This window comes from Schistocerca serialis, chromosome 9 (genome assembly GCF_023864345.2).
Source record: "Schistocerca serialis cubense isolate TAMUIC-IGC-003099 chromosome 9, iqSchSeri2.2, whole genome shotgun sequence".
Taxonomy (NCBI): domain Eukaryota; kingdom Metazoa; phylum Arthropoda; class Insecta; order Orthoptera; family Acrididae; genus Schistocerca; species Schistocerca serialis.
Window position 1 is genome coordinate 340,782,561 of NC_064646.1, and position 21,348 is coordinate 340,803,908.

At 38.8% G+C, this 21,348-nt stretch overlaps 1 protein-coding gene across 1 annotated transcript in view; it reads left to right on the forward strand.

The window, feature by feature from the left end:
* LOC126419910 (E3 ubiquitin-protein ligase MARCHF8) overlaps positions 1 to 21,348 on the forward strand; it is a 109,769-nt gene that overhangs the window by 37,621 nt on the left and 50,800 nt on the right. Inside the window, exon 3 of the mRNA XM_050087190.1 lies at positions 17,078 to 17,166. Coding sequence (XP_049943147.1) covers positions 17,078 to 17,166 — 89 coding nt within the window. The remainder of the gene's footprint in view (positions 1 to 17,077; positions 17,167 to 21,348) is intronic.

Consider the following 21,348-nt stretch of genomic DNA (forward strand, 5'->3'; position numbering starts at 1 on the left):
ACAGTGCTCATACAAGTGTCTGCCAACCAAATTGTGTCAAAGGCTTTTGGAAGAATATGCAGTGCTTCCTAACAACAAATTGCCTCTGATGAGCGTGACGTGACAGCTGTTAACATTAGATTCATCTCTTGCGCATGCGCAGTTGAGTCGCGTATGAGTAGTACCTTCTCCCGCTTCTGGTTACAGATGTGTGGCTGGGCGCCACTATCTAAATTACTCCGGTTTGGAAATATCGTAGATCCGGACGTGATGCACAGAGCAGTCTGAGTTGTAGTGGGGAGGTGGGTAGTCTCCAGTGATTTTGCTGTTTCCTCTTGATTTATTGCTCTCACATTAAATGAAAACAAAACGGATTTCTGTGGCCGGGAGCTGCCAAATGAATTAAAATGCGTTCGCATATCTGCGGAAGGCTAAAATATGTTGTTAGTTTCAGGTTTTTTCCCACCTTTCTGACAGTCAAGCATTAATCGCCTTACAGAACAATGAAGTTATTTTTGACGGTTTGCTAAAGAGATTTGGCTTTTATTAATCTTTTGCGCCGAGGCAGTCAATTTATTTGAAACGAAGTGTTTAATTTCACAATGTTGGCTGCACACTGTTCGCTGCGTTTCAAGTGCACGTTTTACATCTTCTAGTTCGTATGGCATTGTGCCATAATAAAGAACCAAACATGAAATACAGTACAGGTACTCAAGAAAATTTACATCCGAATCTGAACACAGGATTGTGCACTTTAAGCCGAATTATGCATTTTAGTATGGTTCACGAAATTCCGATGCTCTTGAAGTGTCCTTTGATGTCTTGTTGCTTTTATGACATAATACAAGATCTTTTTATGTTTTACACGTACGAACAAGCGGGCTTCCTGCGTCATCGTAGCTGCGCAGGCGCAGTGACGCCTGTTATCTGGCGCTCTGTGGCAACTGCTGAAACGAACCAATTTCTAACAGGTCACGGGAAAATATTGTGAATGGTGGTTTGAAAAGTGTTACTTTCAAAGTAAATTTCCTTTTACGCAAGATGAACTACCATATGTGCGAGAATGCACGATGAATTTCTTAAATCACAGAGCGTTTGACTCTAATTTAAAAATCAACTCTTTGAGGACGACCATCTAGAAGAATTTCGAACCCAGAAGATCAGACATTTACTTCGTTTGTGTGATGTATCTTAAAGTGTAACATGCGCAAAAAGATCAGCATTATATGTGAAAGCTTAGCTTCTCTTTCAGCTTATTAATCTTCGAGACCAATATTATTTGTGAAAGCTTTGTCTTTCTTGTAGCAACACTATGTATATTAATTTAAACCATTAACTTTTCTTTTTTGTGCGTTCGCGCTACTTACGAGTAATGTTGCTATTGGTTGACTACATCACCTGTCCTATGTTGTCATCAGCTGGCGAGATCACGTGACATGAGCTATGACTATTTAGCTTACAAAAGCGCGTCGCAATCTCGATTTCATTGCTTCAGAAAGTAACATGCAGTGTTTGGTGGAAATCGAATTTGTGCCTCAGTAACACGAAAAAATGCAGCGTACATGTTGCTGCACATCAAAGATCTTTCCAAAACGTGTCTCCCCCCCACCCCCCCTGGATTTCGTTTCCTAAAGTGCCGGCAAATTCTACGTCTGTGTAGAAAACCATAAACATTCTAAAGATTGACAAGTTTTACAGCGCCGAGGAAGAGTATATTGTCACTTAAGACGGGAAAAATCCGGGAATTTTTTTTCTTTGTCCATGTATACACCCTGTGTGGGAGTCTGGTTTATGGTTTGGCGGTGCCCTCAGCATTGCGTATACTTGACGCAGTGTACCACTGTGGCATTCGCCTAGCAACGGGAGCTTTTAGAATGAATCTGGTGACCAGTGTCCTGGTGGATGCCGGAGTCCATCCACTGCTCGCCAGTTATGTTACACACATTCATAGTTCTCCTGAGCATCCGAATTACCCTCTCCTTTTCTCCCCTGCTGCAGTTCATCTCCCTCATTGGCAGCCCAGGTCAGGGCTAACGATTGCAGTTCGCATGTGATCCCTTCTGTCTGAACTCGAGACCTTCCCTTTACCACCTCCCATCCAGGTCTGTCCACATACACCTCCGTGGTGTACACCTAGGCTGCAGATTCGTATGGATCTTTCACATGACCCTAAGGACTCTGTTACTCCTGCCACTCTCCACAGTCACTTCTTCTCAATTCTTGACATGTTCCGGAACTCTGAAGTGGTTTACATTGATGGTTCGATGGCTAATGGTCACGTAGGCTTTGCGTATGTTCATGGAGGACATATCGAACAGCACTCCTTGCCAAATGGCTACAGTGTTTTCACTGCAGAGTTAGGGGCCATATCTCGTGTTCTTGAGCACATCCGCTCATGCCCTTGCAAGTCATTTCTCCTGTGTACTGACTCCTCGAGTAGCCTACAAGCTATCAACCAGTGCTACCCTTGCCATCCTTTCGTAGCATCCATCCAGGAGTCCATCTTTGCCCTAGACCAGTCCTGTCGTTCAGTGGTGTTTGTGTTGACCCCAGGACATGTCGGCATCCCAGGCAACAAACTTGCAGACAGGCTGGCCAAACAGGATATGCGGAAACCGCTTCTGGAGATGGGCATCTCTGAACCTGACCTGCTATAGGGTTTTTCGGCTTTGGGAGACGGAAGGCATAACAGTACGCACAACAAACTGCGTGTCATTAAAGAGACTACAAATTTGTGGAAGACTTCCATGCAGGTCCCTCACAGGGAACCAGTTGTCCTTTGCTGGCTCCACATTGGCCACATTTGGGCGATCCACGGTTACCTCCTGTGCTGTGGAGACCCACCTGAGTGTCGGTGCGGCACCCAGTTCACAGTGGCCCGTATTCTGGTGCACTGTCCCACATTGACTGCCCAGCGACAAAATCTTATGTTACCGGACTCGTTGCCACTAATTTTATCTGACAATACCTCATAGGCTGATTTAGTTTTACGTTTTATTTCTGAGGGTGGCTTTTATCATTTGATCTAAGTTTTAGCGCATGTCGTTTGTCCCTCTGTGTCCTCCACCCTAGTGCTTCTAGGTGTGCAGAGTGGCTGGCTTCTTTTTTATGGTAATCAGCTTTATTGTTTTAATATCTTCATCCTGTTTCTTGCATTTCTGTGGTTTTCTTGTCCCGTTTTGTCCATTCGCATGTTTGTTGCCCTTCATCGTTCTTATGATTTTTCCTTTTATTCTGTTTTGAGTTGTCAGTCTCGTTTGTTTTATTCTCACACCTGTGCCATTGTTTTATTTGGAACTAGGGACTGATGACCTCATAGTTTGGTCCCTGTCCCCCTCTTTTAATCCAACCAAGAAATCTATGCCCTGGAATGGTCCAGTCATTCAGTGTTGTTTGTCTAGACCCCAGATCATGTAGGAATCCCAGGCAACAAACTTGCCGACATGCTGGCCAAACAGGCTGTGTGGATTGGCTTCTCTGCAACTGACCTGCCTTCAGTACTGCACCTCAAGGTTTTGCGGCTTTGCAAGGTGAAATGGCATAACCTCAGCAAGCACAACAAACTGCATGCCATTAAGGAGATTATGAATGTGTGACAGTCATCCGTGCAGGCCTTTCGCAGGGACTCTGTGGTTCTCTGCTGGCTCCGCATTGGCCATGCTTGGGTGACAGACTTCTACCTCCTGCACCGTGATGATCCACCTCAGTGTCGGTGTGGCACCCGGCTGACAGTGGCCCATATGTTGGTGAGCTGTCCTCCTTTAGCTGCACTGCGATGGACTCTTCAGTTACTGGACTCGTTAACCATTAATTTCACCTGACAGTGCCTCATCGGCTAATTTAGTTTTACGTTTTATACATGACGGTGGGTTTTATCAATCTATATAAGTTTTTGCACATGTCCTTTGTCTCTTTCTGTTCTCCAATCTAATGTTTTTACGGTGGATGTTTTAATGTGTCACAGAGTGGCTGGCTTTTAGTTTTTATTCTCGTGGTCGGCCAGCCACAGTCATCTGCTCTCTTGCTTTTACCCCTTCTACTTTTCTGCTTCTGTTTTGCCCATAGTAGTGTTGGTTGTCCTGTTTTTCTTCTGGTTCTTGCTTTCTCCTGTTATTGTGTTGTACGTCTCCTTTCTTTTCTTCTTTTGTTTGTGTAATTATTTTATGAGGAACAAGGGACTGATGGCCTCGCAGCTTGGACCCCCCCCCCCCCCCCAATTGGCACAGTCACAATCATTAAATATCTGTTGGTAACATTGCAAAGTGATATGAAATGGTATGAGCGTGTACAGATTGTGGAAGGAAAGGAGAATTGGTTTACTAGGAGAATTTTAGGAAAGCGTAGCTCATGTATGAAGGAGGACACTTACAGAACACTAGTGCTGACCATTCATGAGAACTGCTGTAGTGTTTGGAATCCTCAGCAGGTCAGATTAAAGGAAGACATCAAAGCAATTTAGAGGTGATCTGCTAGATTTCTTACTGGTAGGTTTGATCAACACATGTTTATTAAGGAGATGCTTCATGATTTCAAATGGGAATTCCTGGAGGGAAGGCAGCATTCTTTTCGCGAAACACTTTTGAGAAAATTTAGAGAACTGTCATGTGAAGCTGACTGCAGAACAGTTCTATTGCCACAAACATATATTTCACACAAGGACCACAAGATAAGGTAAGAGAATTTGGGCTTTGATTTAGCCATATAGTTTTTCCCTTGCTCTGTTTGCAAGTGGAATAGGAAAGGAAATGACTAGTAGTGGGACAAGGTACCATCTATTGTCATAGAATGGCTTTTGGATTATGTACGTGGATATAGATTACCTCTTAACTTCATGAGAAGAACTAACTCATGTCATCAGATACTTGAAACTGTCAATTACTTGTTTCTTCAAACGAGCTTCTAAAGCCTGCTGTTATGGTATTACTGAGCCCAGAGGTTTTAGGATGTTGTCTAGACAGCTAGCTGCTCTGTGTAGGTCAATTTGATAGTTCACTGTCACTAGGAGCCACTATCTTTCTATGTTATTTGAAATTGTGGTGATATAAAAAAGGTTTGTCATGAGTATTTAGATTTAAAGTAAGAGGAGAGGTGATGCTGTGAAGTACTCGATCACAACACTTTGCTCCAATGTCCTTCATTAAATTCTGAAGTTCAGTGTCTCACTTAGTGAAAACAACCAACATCTGTTGGTTAGGAACATTAAGTTTGGCAGCTCCATTAATGCTGTTCAAGAAACATAGGCTTTGTTCCACCACTATTTTTACCTCCACCCTCCTTACTTTTTAGCAACTAGACAAATGCAGATAAAGCCCATATCTAATTATTACAGTCACTTACACTTGAAATCTACATCTACATCTATACTCTGCAAACCACTATGAAATGCATGGCAAAGGGTGCATCCCATTGTATGATTTATTAGGGTTTCTTCCCTTACATTCATGCATGGAGTGCTGGTGGAATGATTGTTTAAATGTCTGCATCCGTGCTGTAATTAATCTAGTCTTGTCCTCACAATCCTTACAGAAGCCATATATAGGGAGTTGCAGTACATTCCTTGTCATCATTTTAGTATCTTAAAACTTTTGTTAAGTAGGCTTTCTCAGGGTAGTTCACATCTGTCTTCAAGTTTCTGTAGCATACAGCAATATAAAATGGTATGACTACCAACCAGCTGTCCAGGATGAACATCCACCACCAAACTGTGGCCGAACATGCAGCTGAACACAAAACACTTGGTTTCAAGGTCTGTTTCAGCACTCGATCCATCTGGATCCTTCCCTCCACCACTGGCTTCTCTGAACTGCACAGATGGGTATCATCATTACAACACATTTTCTGCTCCACTCTTGTAATTATCCTGGCCTCAACCTACATTAACATACTGTCCCCCACCTGCCACCCAACAGTTTCTACCCCCTCCGTCCCCATTCTGATCTCCCACCCTGTTTATTTGTAGTCCTATGCCAATGCATTGGCCTGTCTTTCCCTGCACCTCTCCTTTTTGGCTCATTTTTTTCCCCATCTCCCTGCCCCACAACCTCCTGATGCTGCACTATTTGACATTCTAGTCCCTGCACACTCCACCAGGTAGCATTCGTCTCTCTCCCTACCTGTACACCATCCCTTCCCCTTCTCTGCCCCCCTTTTTGCATTCAATGTGACACTGCATTCTGGCCCAAGACGGGCGTGAGATGTGCTTGCTTCTCTGTGAATGGTGTCTCTCTCTCTTTTATTGATGAAGGCTGTGACCGAAGACTATATGTAAGTGTCTTTTAATTTTGCCTGTCTGCAATTTGCCATGTCTTGCTGGTGCTACATTTTCTCATTTTGTGAAGTGCACAGTTTTACATTTTTGAACATTTAAAGTAAGTTGCCAGTCTTTGCACCATTTTGAAATCTTATCTTGATCTGACTGAATATTTACACGGCTTTCTTCAGACAGTAGTTCATTATAGATAATTGCTTCATCTGCAAAAAATCTGAGGATACTACTAATATTGTCTGCAAAATCATGAACAGCAAGAGTACCAACACACTTCCCTGGGGCACATCCAAAGTTATTTCAACACCTGATGATGACTCGCTATCCAAGATAACATGCTGTAGCTTCCCAACCAAAAAATCCTTAATCCCGTCACAATTTTCGCATGTTACTCCATATAGTCGTACTTTTGACATGGTACTGTGTGAAATCAATCATTTTTGGAAATCAAGAATGCTGTACTGCATCTATCTTAACTGCTTTGATTCCAAGATTTCAATATTTCATGAGAAAAATTGTGTTCGGTTTCGCATGATCAATTTTTATGGAATCCATGCTGGTTGGAATGGAGGAGGTCATTATATGTGAGATAGCTCATTATGTTTGAGGTCAGAATACATTCCAAAATTCTACAAGAAGTTGATAACAAGGATATTGGATGGTAGTTTTGTGGATCACTTCTACTACCCTTCTTGTAAGCAGGTATGACCTGTTTTTTCTTCCAACTAGTGGGCATGGTTTGTGTTAGAGGAATTTATGGTAGATTATAGTTAGAAGAGGGGGTTAACTCAGTCTATGCTTTGTTCTGCACCTATCAATATAATTAACATGCAACCCCTAAAACGTCAGCTATAAAGTATTACACACTGATGTTAGCTATATGAATTACAAAATTTAAATAACTACTCAAAGTAACAAGAAGTTACAGAAATTAATGGATTGAATTTAATTTTATTTGACTAGCAAAATGCAGAAAATGGGCGAGTCCATAGTGCCATAGCTTTGATCATTTTTCACCATAATATGCTCAGCTATCCTGGCTGCATGCAGCCTTCTCTACTGTCTTATCTACGAACACTGTCTCTCACATTTCTTCTCGACCTCAATGCTTTTATCTAGATGATATGGCAGAAACACTTGTTCCAGTCAAAGCAAAATCCTTTCTGTCCCACTTTATCATTCAGCCACTTTCTCGATGTCCTTGTCAGTAGCAGGAACCGGACTCTGGAATAACCTCTCACATTACATTAGAGAACTGAATAAAATCTCCAGCTTTAGAAGACTTTTGATGACATATCTACTAAAGCAACAATAAGAGTTATCAGTGTCCCTGTAAGCACTCGTTACCCTTGTACATCTTTCTTTCCAACCACATCTTCCTCTTTTCCCACTATTGTTATCCATTTGCAGTCTCCTTAAGTTACCTTTCTCCCAGAACTTGCTATATCAGAAAACATTTGCCTTGTACACCTATAAATTCTTTTTATATCTGCCATTGGCATTATTGTTATTATTATTATTATTATTACTATTAATATAACTATTACTATTACTTGTATTGCTATTGCTATTATCAGTATCTGTGGTGGCAGCAGCAGCAGTGTTATAAGTACTGCCAGTATTAACTTTATTACTTCATAGTCAGCATTATTTACTCACTTTGCCTCTTCAGATGCTCAGGTTATTTTAATTGTATTTGTCATATTGAAATTGTGACTTTGTAATTAAAGTGTAATCTGAGAAAGATACTGTATGTGTGAAACCCCAAAAACATAGCCAGTTATGAGTCTGAAGCATTTCAGTGTAGAAGTTGGGCAATTTCCTGGTAAAAAAGTGCATTGAAGGATAAACATTATAGCAAAAGCAAAATGGCCATCTTTGTTGTAACTGTTCCAAGATTATGATTGTGAATTATCAACGTAACTTCTCTTTGAGTATGTACTTTGCAAACTTTCTTATTCAACAGTATTATGGAAAGGATAGATTGCTATTCACCATAAAGATGATGCATTGATTTGCAGACAGGCACAATGAAAAGAATGTTAACATATAAACTGACAGAGAAAGTGGCAGCACCAAGGAGGAGTTATGTGGAATAAAAGAAAATTGGTAGGCGTGTTTCTTCATCAGAAAGATGACATCTCTTCAAATTTCTCACCAGTCGCATAAGAGTGGTGCCATGATGAGGATGCAGAATAGTTTTACTTTAAATACACACTGTAACAGTCATGAACAGTAGTGACCTCTGAAATTGGATGTGGTGGGCTGAAGAATGCCTCTAAGGTGACAAGGGCACCTTTAATTAGCACCTCACTGAGTTGAAATGAGGTTGTGTAATAGGGCTACGAGTAGCTGTTTGTTCCTTCTGTGATATTGCAGAAAGACTTTGCAGGAATGTAGCTGTTGTACATGAGTGCTGGCAGCTGTGCTCACGGGAATTTACGGTCACGAGAAGACCAGGCTCTAGACGGCCACGTGGCACTATTGAGAGGAAAGACTATTGTGTTCAACAGATGGCTCTGGCATGTCATAATGCATCTGCACTAGCAACTTCGGCAGCAGTTGACACCACAGTGACACAATGAACTGTCACAAATCAATTATTTTAAGTACAGCGCTGGCCACATGCCCTTTAGTGTGCATTCCACAGGCTCCAGATCACCACCATTTGTGACCCCAGTGGTGTCAAACGAGAGCTCATAGGAGGGCAGCATGAAGGTCTGTTGTGTTTTCTGATGAAAGCTGGTTCTGCCTCAATTCCAGTGATTGCCATGTGTTATTTAGGAGGAGGCCAGTTGAGGGCCTGCAACCAATCTATTTGCATTCTAAACACACCGAACCTATAGCTGGAGTTATGGTCTGGGGTGTGATTTTGTATGACAGCTAGAGAACTCTCGTGGTTATTTCATGCACTGTGACTGCAAATTTGTATGTCAGGTTGGTGATTCAATCTTTTGTGTTGCCATTTATGAACAACGTTCCAGGCAATGTTTTCCAACACGATAATGTTCACCCACATAATGCTGTTGTGACCCAGTGTTCTCTACAGTGTGTCGACATGTTCCTTAACCAGCTTGATCACCAGATCTGTTTCCAATCGAGCACATAAGGGACGTCATCAGATGACCCCTCTAGCATCTTCCTTAACAGCATTGATGTGTCTGTATTGACGAACCAAGTGCAACAGGTGTGGAACTCCATCTCACAAACTGATATCCGGCACCAGTGCAAGACAATGCTTGCATGTTTGCATGCATGCGTTCAACATTCTGACAGTTACACCTGTTATTAATGTACTAACATTTCACATTTGCAATGGCTTATCTCGAGTTACATTAACACGTGATCTTTGCAATGTGAATCACTTAAATATGTTGTAAAAACAAATATATTCCCAAAATTCTGTTACTCTACATTAATTATTTTTTGGTGTTGCGATTTTTTTTTCTGTTGGTGTAGATGTGGTTGCAGATAGCATCGTGTGTGTGGAGGTGTGCTTGCTTGTATGAATATGTGAGTGATTTTCTTTTCTGAAGAGAGCTGTGGCCAAAGCATAACAGTTTTTCATTGTGCCTGTCTATAACTCAACATGTCATATTTACGATGAGTAGGAGTCTGTCTCTTTCATAATATTGTTGATATTCCAATCTGGGAATCTCCGTTCCTCATTTATATAAATGATATGCCCTTTAGTGTTACAGGTAAGTAAAGGATGTTGTGCACGCGTTGGCTTGGTTTCAGATAGTGCAGTTCAAGACCTAAGTTCATGGTTTGTAGAAAATCAACTAACGCTAAATCACAGTAAGACTCAGTTTTTACAGTTTTTAACAGACAAATCAATAAAACCTGATGTTTTAATTTCACAGAATGGGCATATGATTAGAGAATCTGAGCAGTTCAAATTTCTAGGTGTTCAGATGGATAGTAAATTGTCGTGGAAAGCCCACATTCAAAGACTAAATACTGCCATTTTTAGTATTCAAACAGTATTTGAAGTAAGTGGTCGTTCGACACGAAAATTAGTCTACTTTGCTTATTTTCATTTGCTTATGTCGTATAGTATTATATTTTGGGGTAACTCTTCCCATTCTCAAAGGATATTTTTGGCTCAGAAACGGGCAGTTCGTGAACCTCTTGTCGACCCCTGTTCACTTGTCTCGGTACTTTGACTTTGGCCTCTCAATATTTATACTCTTTACCATCGTTTCTTGTTAACAATATCAGCTTATTCCCAAGAATTAGCAGCTTTTACTCAGTTAATACTAGGCAGTAATCCTTTGCATTTGAATTGCACTTCTTTGACGCTTGTGCAGAAACATGTGCAGCATACTGCTGCATCCATTTTTGATAAACTTCCACAAGATTTCAAAAATCGTAGCAGTAATCCACGTGCTTTCAGTTCGAAACTGAAGAGATTCCTCATGGGTCACTCCTCCTATTCTGTTGAGGAGTTCCTTGAAAAATTCAGCTGATTCCTATGTTATACTGTTAATTTTGTTTACTTAAACTTATGGCTTTTTTTTCCCCATAAGCATTTTATTTTATCTGTTATCTTTGTTACTCTTTAGCTTTGAACTTTTGCCGTGCGCCTCCACTGTCCCATTACACCTTGCCCCCTCTCCTTCTATTCACAGGAGGAGTGGCATTCAAATTATTGTATGTCCATCCAAATTATTTTTTCTATGGTTCGCCTAAATCACTTTAGGAAAGTGATGGAATCATTCAATTTAACAAGATTGAAGTAAGTGGTCGTTCGACACGAAAATTAGTCTACTTTGCTTATTTTCATTTGCTTATGTCGTATAGTATTATATTTTGGGGTAACTCTTCCCATTCTCAAAGGATATTTTTGGCTCAGAAACGGGCAGTTCGTGAACCTCTTGTCGACCCCTGTTCACTTGTCTCGGTACTTTGACTTTGGCCTCTCAACCTTCTTAAAACCCAGCATATGTTTCAGATCCATTTACTTTGATATGACAGGCTGTCAGCCACAAACTATCAATTTGTGGCTTTGGGGACAAGTAGTGGAAACTTTGTGTCAATGGAAGGGAAAGGACATCCAGGGTGATTTTGCTAAATGGAGACAAACTGCATGACACAGTCCCTGAGGCAATAAGAAGCCATGTGTTGTGTCTATGCTACAGGGTCTCCATGCAGTCAGATCCATAGGTGATAATGTCTGCATGCATTGCATGTGATATGGATAGTGGCAGTTGTGTGGACAACATTATTGTTCTCTTGAGTATGGAGCTAAAACACTAGTACACCCACAATATTGCCACTTACCCGTTGTGTTTTCATGTGTGCTTTCATTCATTGTAACATACACACTGCCAAAGATCTTTCATCTCCACCTCCAAGTGGGTGTATCTGTCTTTGCATGCATTTCTGGCCATGTGTCCATATGACCTTTTTTTGTTTCTTATCCACTGAGAGATTGTTTCTTGCTGTGTGTCCCCATTTAGCAAAATCAATATAGCCAGAATGATATTTTCACTCTGCAGTGGAGTGTGCACTGATATGTAACTTCCTGGCAGATTAAAACTGTGTGCCGGACCAAGACTCGAACTCGGGACCTTTACCTTTCGCAGACAAGAGCTCTACAAACTGAGCTACCCAAGCTCGACTTATGCCCCGTCCTCACAGTAGAGCACTTGCCCGCGAAAGGCAAAGGTCCCGAGTTTGAGTCTCGGTCCGGCAGACAGTTTTAATCTGCCAGGAGGTTTCAATCTGTATATATATATATATTGTATTTAAAATATTCCCAGAAACCTCTATTCTGTAGTCAATGATTTTATTTTTGTATTGTGTCCAACATTTTATTCTGACCCTACTTTGTTTCCACATTTGAAGGAAGTTAAAACTGTGTGTAACGCTTAAAGATCCATTAATCAAGGATGTGGAGATCAAATTGTGCTGTTTGGTTCATACAGAGCTTTTATTTTATTCCATAGAATTTAACTTATGCTGTACAGCCAACTTCTTTTATAGGTAATGTACAAATTGATTAATTTTTCCAGATAATTCTTGTCAATGCATATTTTCTGCACTCAAGTTATATATTATCCGTGTTTGTAGATGCATAGACTGTGGAGCTATGAAATCATATTTTTAATGTATTAGATCAAGTCAGTTGCGAAGAGATTAGGCTGGCGACAGGTCTGTTTAGGACCGCTCAACGTCTCCCAGTACCTGTACCCCCCATGGTGTGGCAGATTGATGAAATAAATTATCACAGAAATCTGCATGCAGTGCAACTGCATTCCCAATTCCATAATAATTTGAACAAGTATTTCTAGGCAATAACATATTCGGGATTTGTTAATGATATTTCCTTGTAGCAATAGATGTGGAAATATTAGTACTCAACATCAGTTTCATATAAATTACCGTTTTTGTTATTTTTTTCCCGTTAGGAAGCAGAGTTCTGAATCTTTTTAAAAGAAAAAAGCTATGTACGCCAAACATAATAATGTGGTCCACATTTTGGGCAGGCAAACACACTCTATTATTACATACACTCTTTAAGTGAAGTAAGGCCCTCCCATCATTATTCAGTCTTTTTACCCACTTTCACCTGTAAGAGTGAGTAGTCTTGTGTGTGAGTTTAAATTGCTTATGTAGAAATACGAGAAGTGCTAAAGGGAAAAATTGTCTCACCTGTTAACTGCCTCACTATCCAGAATGCAGTAAAGAGGAAATGGTCTGAAGTATCAAGGATCGCCTTCTGAAGCAGAGTATAACATCCTCAGTTGGGGGAAGTAAGCGAGGTAATGTGGCTTTAAGGGAGCTCACTATGGCACAAGCTTTCTCTGTATGTCATCAGCCAATAAAAGGGATTGGCTCTAATAAGGAGCCAATAAGCTCTGTTTGATGAAAACAGAAGTGTAGCTTGTCACATTTCCTTCTGGACACAGGTGGAAGGTTGTGGACCCCATCAAATAGCCTTAACGTACTTATGGTAGTACATTTCCAAATTTAAACAAGGGCCTATCATCACAACAACAGTGGAAATCCCTGAATGGAATAATACATAAAGTAAAGGAAAGGTCATCACTCACCTATATACAGTAGTTCTTCCTCTTTCTCTAGCGTTAGTGCGCGTGTGCACACGCACCCCCCCCCCCCCCCCCCCCCCCCCCCACACACACACACACACACACACACACACACAAACCAAATGCACACTCATCTCTCACTGTGGCTGCCTGTGTGTGTTTGTCCCTGTGTGTGTGTGTGTGTGTGTGTGTGTGTGTGTGTGCTTTTACTAGAGAAAGAGCAAAAACACAAAAGTTAGTATAAATACTGTTTCATTTTATGAATCGGTCTATCATTTGTTGTAGCCAGTGAGAGAACAAGTGCCATACATATATAGTTTCAAAATATTGCGTGCTGCTTCAACTTCTCATTAAGCTTTTAGGTCAGCAGCTATATCCTACATTTTTACAGTGTCCACCGGTAGCATTTTAGCTGGTATTCTTCGACCAACACCATTTTGGGGCATATTTTTAAACATTTTAGTCCACTTAACTTCATTCATATTTTTAAATATCTTGGAAATTAGGCACTTAAAAACTTTTTGTCGTTATTATTGAAATCACACTAAGAGAAAAGAGGCAAAAATCAAGAAGTTTGTACATCAGTAGGATAAGCATAACACTAGATTTACTGCAACATCCTAAGCCTGTTCATAACAGTTGATTTGCAAATAAACATCCACATTCTTGAAAAGCATATAAAATTAAATAATTTCAATAGATTGAAGTGAAATTGTTTAAAATTAAAAAAGGGCTACATTCTACATTGGTGTCTTTTCAAATATAGCCTTTTTCGTAGCTTCCATTTTTTAAAAAGAGGTTTTTTATTGGTAACATTATTGATATGTGTTCTGATTATGTTTAGTATAATGAAATCATTTCAAGAAAAGAAATGAACTAATACATTTTATTCAGAGGTTTCATAGCTCTCTGCTGCATTGTAATTATAGTCTTTATGAAAAGCTCACATTTTATGTGCAGTTAGTGAGAAATTTGCACATCATTTTGGGCCTGCTCATTTTGTGCACAGCTCTATTTTATATACAACTGGACTCATATAGCAATCTGCCTGTAGATATGCCACCTGCCCATTTTCTTTGAACTTCACGAGTATCTTCTGGCGGAATGTATTTGGTGTAACAGGATATTTAATCCTAGATCACAAAGCCTATTCCTATAATACATAAATATAAATCTTCGCAGATTTTACTACTTTTTATTATATTCATTAAAACACACTACAGTAAATTGAAGATACAATAAAAATTGTATAACTGAAAACAAAAACTGCTTATTAGGTATTTTATTGCACTATTACAGTTCTTTTGCCTTATTTATGGCAGTTTGTGCACAGATTTTCTCTATATTCTTTGAGCTGTGCTTGACAATATTCTTGGCAATGTGTAACTGTCATTCTTCTCTTTTTAGAATGGCAGGCGTGATAAAAAGTTCTCTTGCCACTTGCAGATTGTTCTTGACATTATAATTGTGATTCTCTGGTTAGGACACGTTGTATGGTTACTTGAAGATGTGTTGTAGATTGGGAGTTTCTAGCCTCTTTGTCATCCAAGATTTGGCAAGTTCTTCTCCAAGGCGTAGAGGAATGTCTTTTCATGGCAATATGTTGGCTGCCTACTATTGATTATTGTGGGTATGGATAAACTGAGTATTCACAAATCCAATATTTACCATGCCATAAGATAGACAAAGTGGCCATTTTCTGGTTTTCCGGCTACATGGATAGGTGCTGCACATCTGGTCCAGCACTTCTACCCCATATATGGCAGTATTGTAGTCCTCTGTTGTGTGTGGCTTCTTACTAATGATAGTGGGCTGGTCATGAGCAGTTAACAACAGGACAACCATTATATTTGGCTTTGCTTTATCTATAATCAGGGTTTTATCTTTATCAAAGCAAAACATAGATGTACCTACACTACATTTCTGTTTCATGGACAGTAGTTCAGGGGCTATTACAGGTTTATTGTAGTGAATAGTGCCAACCACTGTGAGTTTACCCTTCAGAGTTTCACTGAGGTAAACCAGTTTTCTATTGTGAAGTTTCTGTTGGACCCTAAAAGAGTCTTGGTCATTTCATTTACATAAAATTCCCCAAGAGGCATTACATGTATCTCTGTGCATTTTTATAAGTAGGGGATGTATCAACTATGTACTTTGTTTTTGTGTCCCAGGCCATTATTTTAATCTCATATTTATTTGGAATTTATGCAGGAAAGGACATCGTCCACAAAAACCCAACAGTTGCTCATTTATGGTAACATATTAGCCTGGTTTATAACAGTTACTGCAGTTATGAACAAACTGTTCCCAAATTTTGTGCATTGGTGTGAAACAATCGTTCTGTCTTCTAGCTTGACAAGTTTCTTTCTTATCAAATCTCAAGCACAAGACTAAGAATTTGAGCCTTTCAGAACTCTTTGTGGCTTTGTATAGAGAACCACATAAATGTGTATAGAACATTTCTTTTACAGATAGATGGATTTTTTTTTTTTTTTTTATTTTATCTTTTCCAAAGCTTCTGGCATTTCAAAGGTTCTGAGAAGGGCTTCTGGTGTGTGCTGTGCATGTTTGGTTTTGCATGTCTGTTGTTATGTATCTTGAACTCCTGTCTATTTTTTCATTGGTATGTGCCACTACAGCATTTATCAGTTCATTTGTGCAAAATAAAGGAAATGACTGCTGAGGAGTCTTCGCTGCCCTAGCCTCTCCAATGGGCGCCTGAGTGAAGTGGATAATGTTTCTGCTTGGCATGCGATAACTTGAATTACTGCAAGATATTGCGGACCGATGGTAATTACTGTTCTCACCTTTTAGAAACTTTCTTGGTGACAACACAATATTGTGTATCTTGATGATGATGAATTTCTGCCATCTTCTTCACTTTCAGATGTTGATTTGTTAAAATTGTCTGATTCAGATAGCATTTGTTTCCATCCATATTGCCCAAGGCTAAGAGTGTCTTCTGCCCTACAATATCTTCTCGATCTGAATCAGTCATTACTATATCATCAATGTCAACATTATGATTTCTTCATTTGAATTAGAATTGCTGTGAAATTTTTTTTCATCTACTTCTTCTTCAAGCATTTTCATAAGCTTTTCTTTGAAATTTGTGTCTTCTCCATGCAGAGTACTCATCAAAAATAACATAAAATAAATATTCAGGTACTTGCTCTCACATATTATGCATAATATACTAGTGCATTACTTACTGAGTCCATATTATTTCTTGAAATAGTTCCATTGTTGCACTTAACCTCATGTAATTCTGGACATGTAGACACAAACCCTTGCACACAATATTACTAAAGTAAACCAACGAATTTTACATTGCATACTTACCAATTGACCACTTTGAAAGCTAGGAAGCTACAATGAATCATAGCCATGTGGTGCAAAAAACGCAACAGATACAGCAATGTAACCAATCGTGTTTCATGAGAATGATCTAGGGTTAAGATATTGCATGTGAGAAGGGAGGATAACTGTGTGTCTGACTGCAGACTGTTGTGGAAACAATATATATTAATAGCACTAAATGTGTGTGTTATCTCAGTTGGCAAATTTTTAAAATATGGAAACTATATCCAAGTGAAAGTGTTGCATTTTTTTGTTCTTTACTATATTGTTTCATTGTTTATTGGTCTATACTCTCTATTGTACAGATTTCCTGCCTTTTAAAATCTTAGTGTGGTATTAATTTTGATATGTTCTAATTTTTCCAGTGACTGTTAATGTGATCTTTAACATTTTAAATTAAAATTAATCATTTCAGGAACCTGTTTTTACTACATCAAGTCCAAATCCACCTGAAAGATGTTCTTCTCATGCTTCAAGCCTCTCTAACAATCATGACATTTGCAGGTGAGGTGAAGCATCTGCTTATGTTGTTTCAGATTGATTCACAGCTTGTTTTTTCTTCAAATAATTTTGTTTTTGTATTAAGCAAGTAGATGTTTGTTCTGCTTCTACTTCTGTTCTTTTCATTTAGTGGTTTTATTTGCTAAAAGTATATGCCGCATATGCTAAAATAGTGGTAAAACAGCATGGCTTGGAATTTCTATCAGTTTGATAATCACATATAGGGTATCACAGGCTTTCAGAACTGGGGGAAGAACCTCCCAAGTCACAAGATGTAATCCAAGAAACATACTGGTATTATGAGTTATATACTGTTTGACCTTTGACTGTGACCTATCATATGTTTTTTCCTATCTATGTTATGTATGCAAATAGGTTGTTTGCTGGGTAGTTTGACAAGCAACTGTGAAAAAGTGACAAGTTGTATATTTGTGTGAAAACTCACTTTTTTATTAAAATTTTCACACCAGCAACTAATAATTGTACAGTTGTGAAATATTGCCTAAAAATTCTGAAATGAGAGGAATAAGGAGTGTTATAGTGGCGAAAGCAAATTTCTAAGTGTTATAGATAGTCCCATAGAAAAGTAGAAAAAGCTATACCTGGCATTCCCAAAACAAAGGGTACTGGGGAGAAATAGCTTAGCCACAACTTGTGGAGAGAATTTCTGTGAAATTTGGAAGTAGGAGAGGGATACTGTCAAAAGTAAAGCTCTGAGGGCAGGTCATGTATCATGCCTGGATAGCGCAGTTGGTGAGAGCATTGATCTCATTCAAGTTCTGGTAGGGCACATAGTTTTAATCTGGTAGGAAATTTTATATTTATTCTTCTTGCCTCTTGCTCCTTGCTATATTTTCAACATAGTCCAACAAACGGATTTGGAGTAAATAAAAACTGTTGTTACCAAAAAAGTAGCTGCTTTGCAACAAGAACAGGTTCTGTGTATTTTTCATTCATAACAATACTGATATATGCATATGCAACTTCTCTTGACATTAATGCTCCCTTTGTAAATGCTGGTGTTTTTGTATGTACACTCCTTCAGTCTCTGCACGTTTCACATTTAATATTTCCTTTAGTATAGGCCTCACCTTTTATATATTTTTTAATATTTGGTCATACACATTAGGAACACAACTATAAATATTACTGTGCAACAGCCATTGGCACCTATGTACTTCTCTCCTGTGTCAGCTTGTACATAGAACACTTTGTGAATACTTTTTTACTTAGTGATTACCAATTTTTTCAAGTAATTTGTAGATGTGGACAAAATATTGTAACCTGAAAAACAGACTGTACTTGACACTGAATACAAGCTTGACTATCCTTCATATTGATGTAAACAAATCTAGAACACTTGAAGTTTTCCCAGCAGATACGTTATAAATTTAGAATAGTCGTCAATGAAATGTCATTCAGCTCCTACTGGGAAAATATTCAAATTCTGTGAGAGATAATGTAGGGCTATATTACAGTGGTTTGCATATTTCCACAATTGGATAATTAAAATCAAATTTGGGTATTGTAGTGACTAGGGAAGACACATTTTTTCATCCCCGTGATCATGAGGTAGATCTTGAAAATTTCCAGGCTTAAGAGTGAGCATTATCGCCTTGCAAGATAAAATACATTGCTGAATAATGCTAGCACCATTAAAAGAACACTCATGACTACAATGAATTCATATGCCTACATTGTTGACTTCATTTCATTGTGCACTAAAAACACTCATGACCAGTATAAAATTTGTGCCTTGTTTCTAAGATGTACCAAGACAGTTTGAATTGTGTGTTTTCCATAGTCTTCCTCGAAAGTAGACACATCCTGGGGAAAAAAATGTGTATAAGCGAAGCACTAGACCACATCACATGTCGTAGTTGAAAAATGGCTGATGTGTCGTACACCTTGCATTGCTGAAGTTATTGGCAGTCTCCCTCCCTCCCACATTTCCCACACACTATTTTAATTTATACTATGTTTTCCATGTCCATATCAAGGTTAGTTGTTGATCTTGTTGCAATGATCTTTTTGTGGAAAATGAGAGTTCTCGCCAATTACATTTTACTTAAACCACTGTGCTGCACTAATCCCCATGATGTCTATGTGATACCATGACAGTAATACTCTTGGTTGATTTGTGTCAGGTGTCTTTGCCAGCTTACCCTTTTTGGATATTACACTTGATGGTAGATAAATATCCTGCCGTAATGTTCATAAACATCATGACATCTCAGAATGTATCCTGACCTGCTGATACAATAAGAAAAAATGCTATTTCAGTTTGGTGTGGATAGTTGAGAAAAACAAACTGCAGAAATAAGATGTGATATGAACATGGGTCTTGGCTTGGTCAACATCTGCGTTTTGCCAAGAAAGCAACAACCCTTGATGTATAGCCGTCAAATATCTGTGATAGTCTAGAATAACTACATTGAATAATTCCTTTATGAAGCAGCCTCAGACCCATTTGTAACAAGACTGTGTCTATACTCTTGACCACCTCTGACCTAACACAGTTGCCAGTGCAGTTTCTACCTAAATTTCTCTTGCTCTTTCCATGTAGACTCCTAGTAATACTCATAGCATCTTTAACTAATAGTGTAGAACTGTAGTTTCTGTCACCCTCTATCATTCTGCCTTTAAAAATCACTTTTTCTTGACCATGGGTTTAATTTCTTTGTATTCATTTTTTAAAAGGATGTTTTACTAAAATAAAATGAGAGAAGTTCTGTCTGAAACCTTAATAATTCTTTTACAAATGTGGGTATCATTGAGAGAACACATGAAACTCTTACTCATATTAAAACATCTTGTAGGCTATTACTTAATTGTAGAGCTTTGCCTTTCACAGAAGTGGAGGGATGTGTGTAACTCCCTCTCTGATATTCAGTTCTGGCAAGTCTGGAAGTTCCATTACAACATACACTCTCTGTAGCAATATGAAAACTTTGTTGAGCCAGTATATGTATTATATGTAGTTTGTAAAATTATGAATCTGTGGTCTAGAACTCTGTTCCAAAGAGATTCTATGGACAGCATTGGCAAAGGTTGGAGTGGATGGTTTATTAATAGAATCTGTGAAAAGGATGTACCACCAGTGTGAGGCAGTTGTGAAGTTTGGTTGTAAGATATTGGAAAATTTTAAAACAAATTAGGGATTAAGACAAGGATGTTCTATGTCACCGACTTTATTTTAGTTGTATTTAGAAGTTGTTCTTGGTTACTGGAATAGACAGTGCAGAAGTTTGGGTTGACATTACAGCATCAAAATGTGTATTCATTACTGTTTGCCAATGATCAAGTACTTATGGCTCTACTTAAGGATGATGCCATGTGTATCAAATGAGAAAGTTTATGGATACTTACAAACAATGGGGACTAACCGTCAGTATGGATAAAACAGAATATCTTGTTGTTGGAAATGGGCTAGGTGAGGATTTGGACTTTGAGTTTGGCTGGGTAATAATTGTGGAAGTGTTAAAGTATATGGGTTCATCATTTCATAAGACTGGGCAGTGTGATGTGGACATATCCTACAGGATAAGTTGAGCATGAGTGGCTAATTAGATCATTAATTGGAATCCTTTGGAGTCGGCACATATCCAGGAGAACAAAGAAAGTGGTGCTTTGTGCTCTGGTTGAGGGCATTTTGTCATATGGCTTAGTGTGTTGGACATTGAATGAGAGATGAAGGGGGAAAATTGAGACTGTGAAAATGGATGGGTTTTGGCGAAACATGAGAGGGACCTGCTTAGACAACCTGTGGATCTTGGTAACAAATGATGATATTGAAAAATGTTTATAGATTCCTCAACATCATTGAACGTATGGTAAAAATTTCGACAATTTTCCATGTGTAGAAATTATAGTAGCCGTCATCCCAGAAATTGGTACCCAAGAATCGAGTATTTCGGTTTTCTTGATAATGGATACAGATTTTCAAAAATGGGAAAATGGTGTTTCTAGGAAAATGTCTAAACAATGTACAGTTAAAATTTGAGGCATTTGCTTTAGGTTGTTTATTTAGATAACTGTGGCCTTGGTGCTAAAATGACTTAAGTCTATTTTTGTGGTTTTCTGCGTAAGTATGGTAACCTTGAACCTCTTGATCTCAGTAACATTGAATTTTCTCATCATGAAAGTATTGAAGGGCAATTTGTTTTAATTGTTAAAAACCATTTA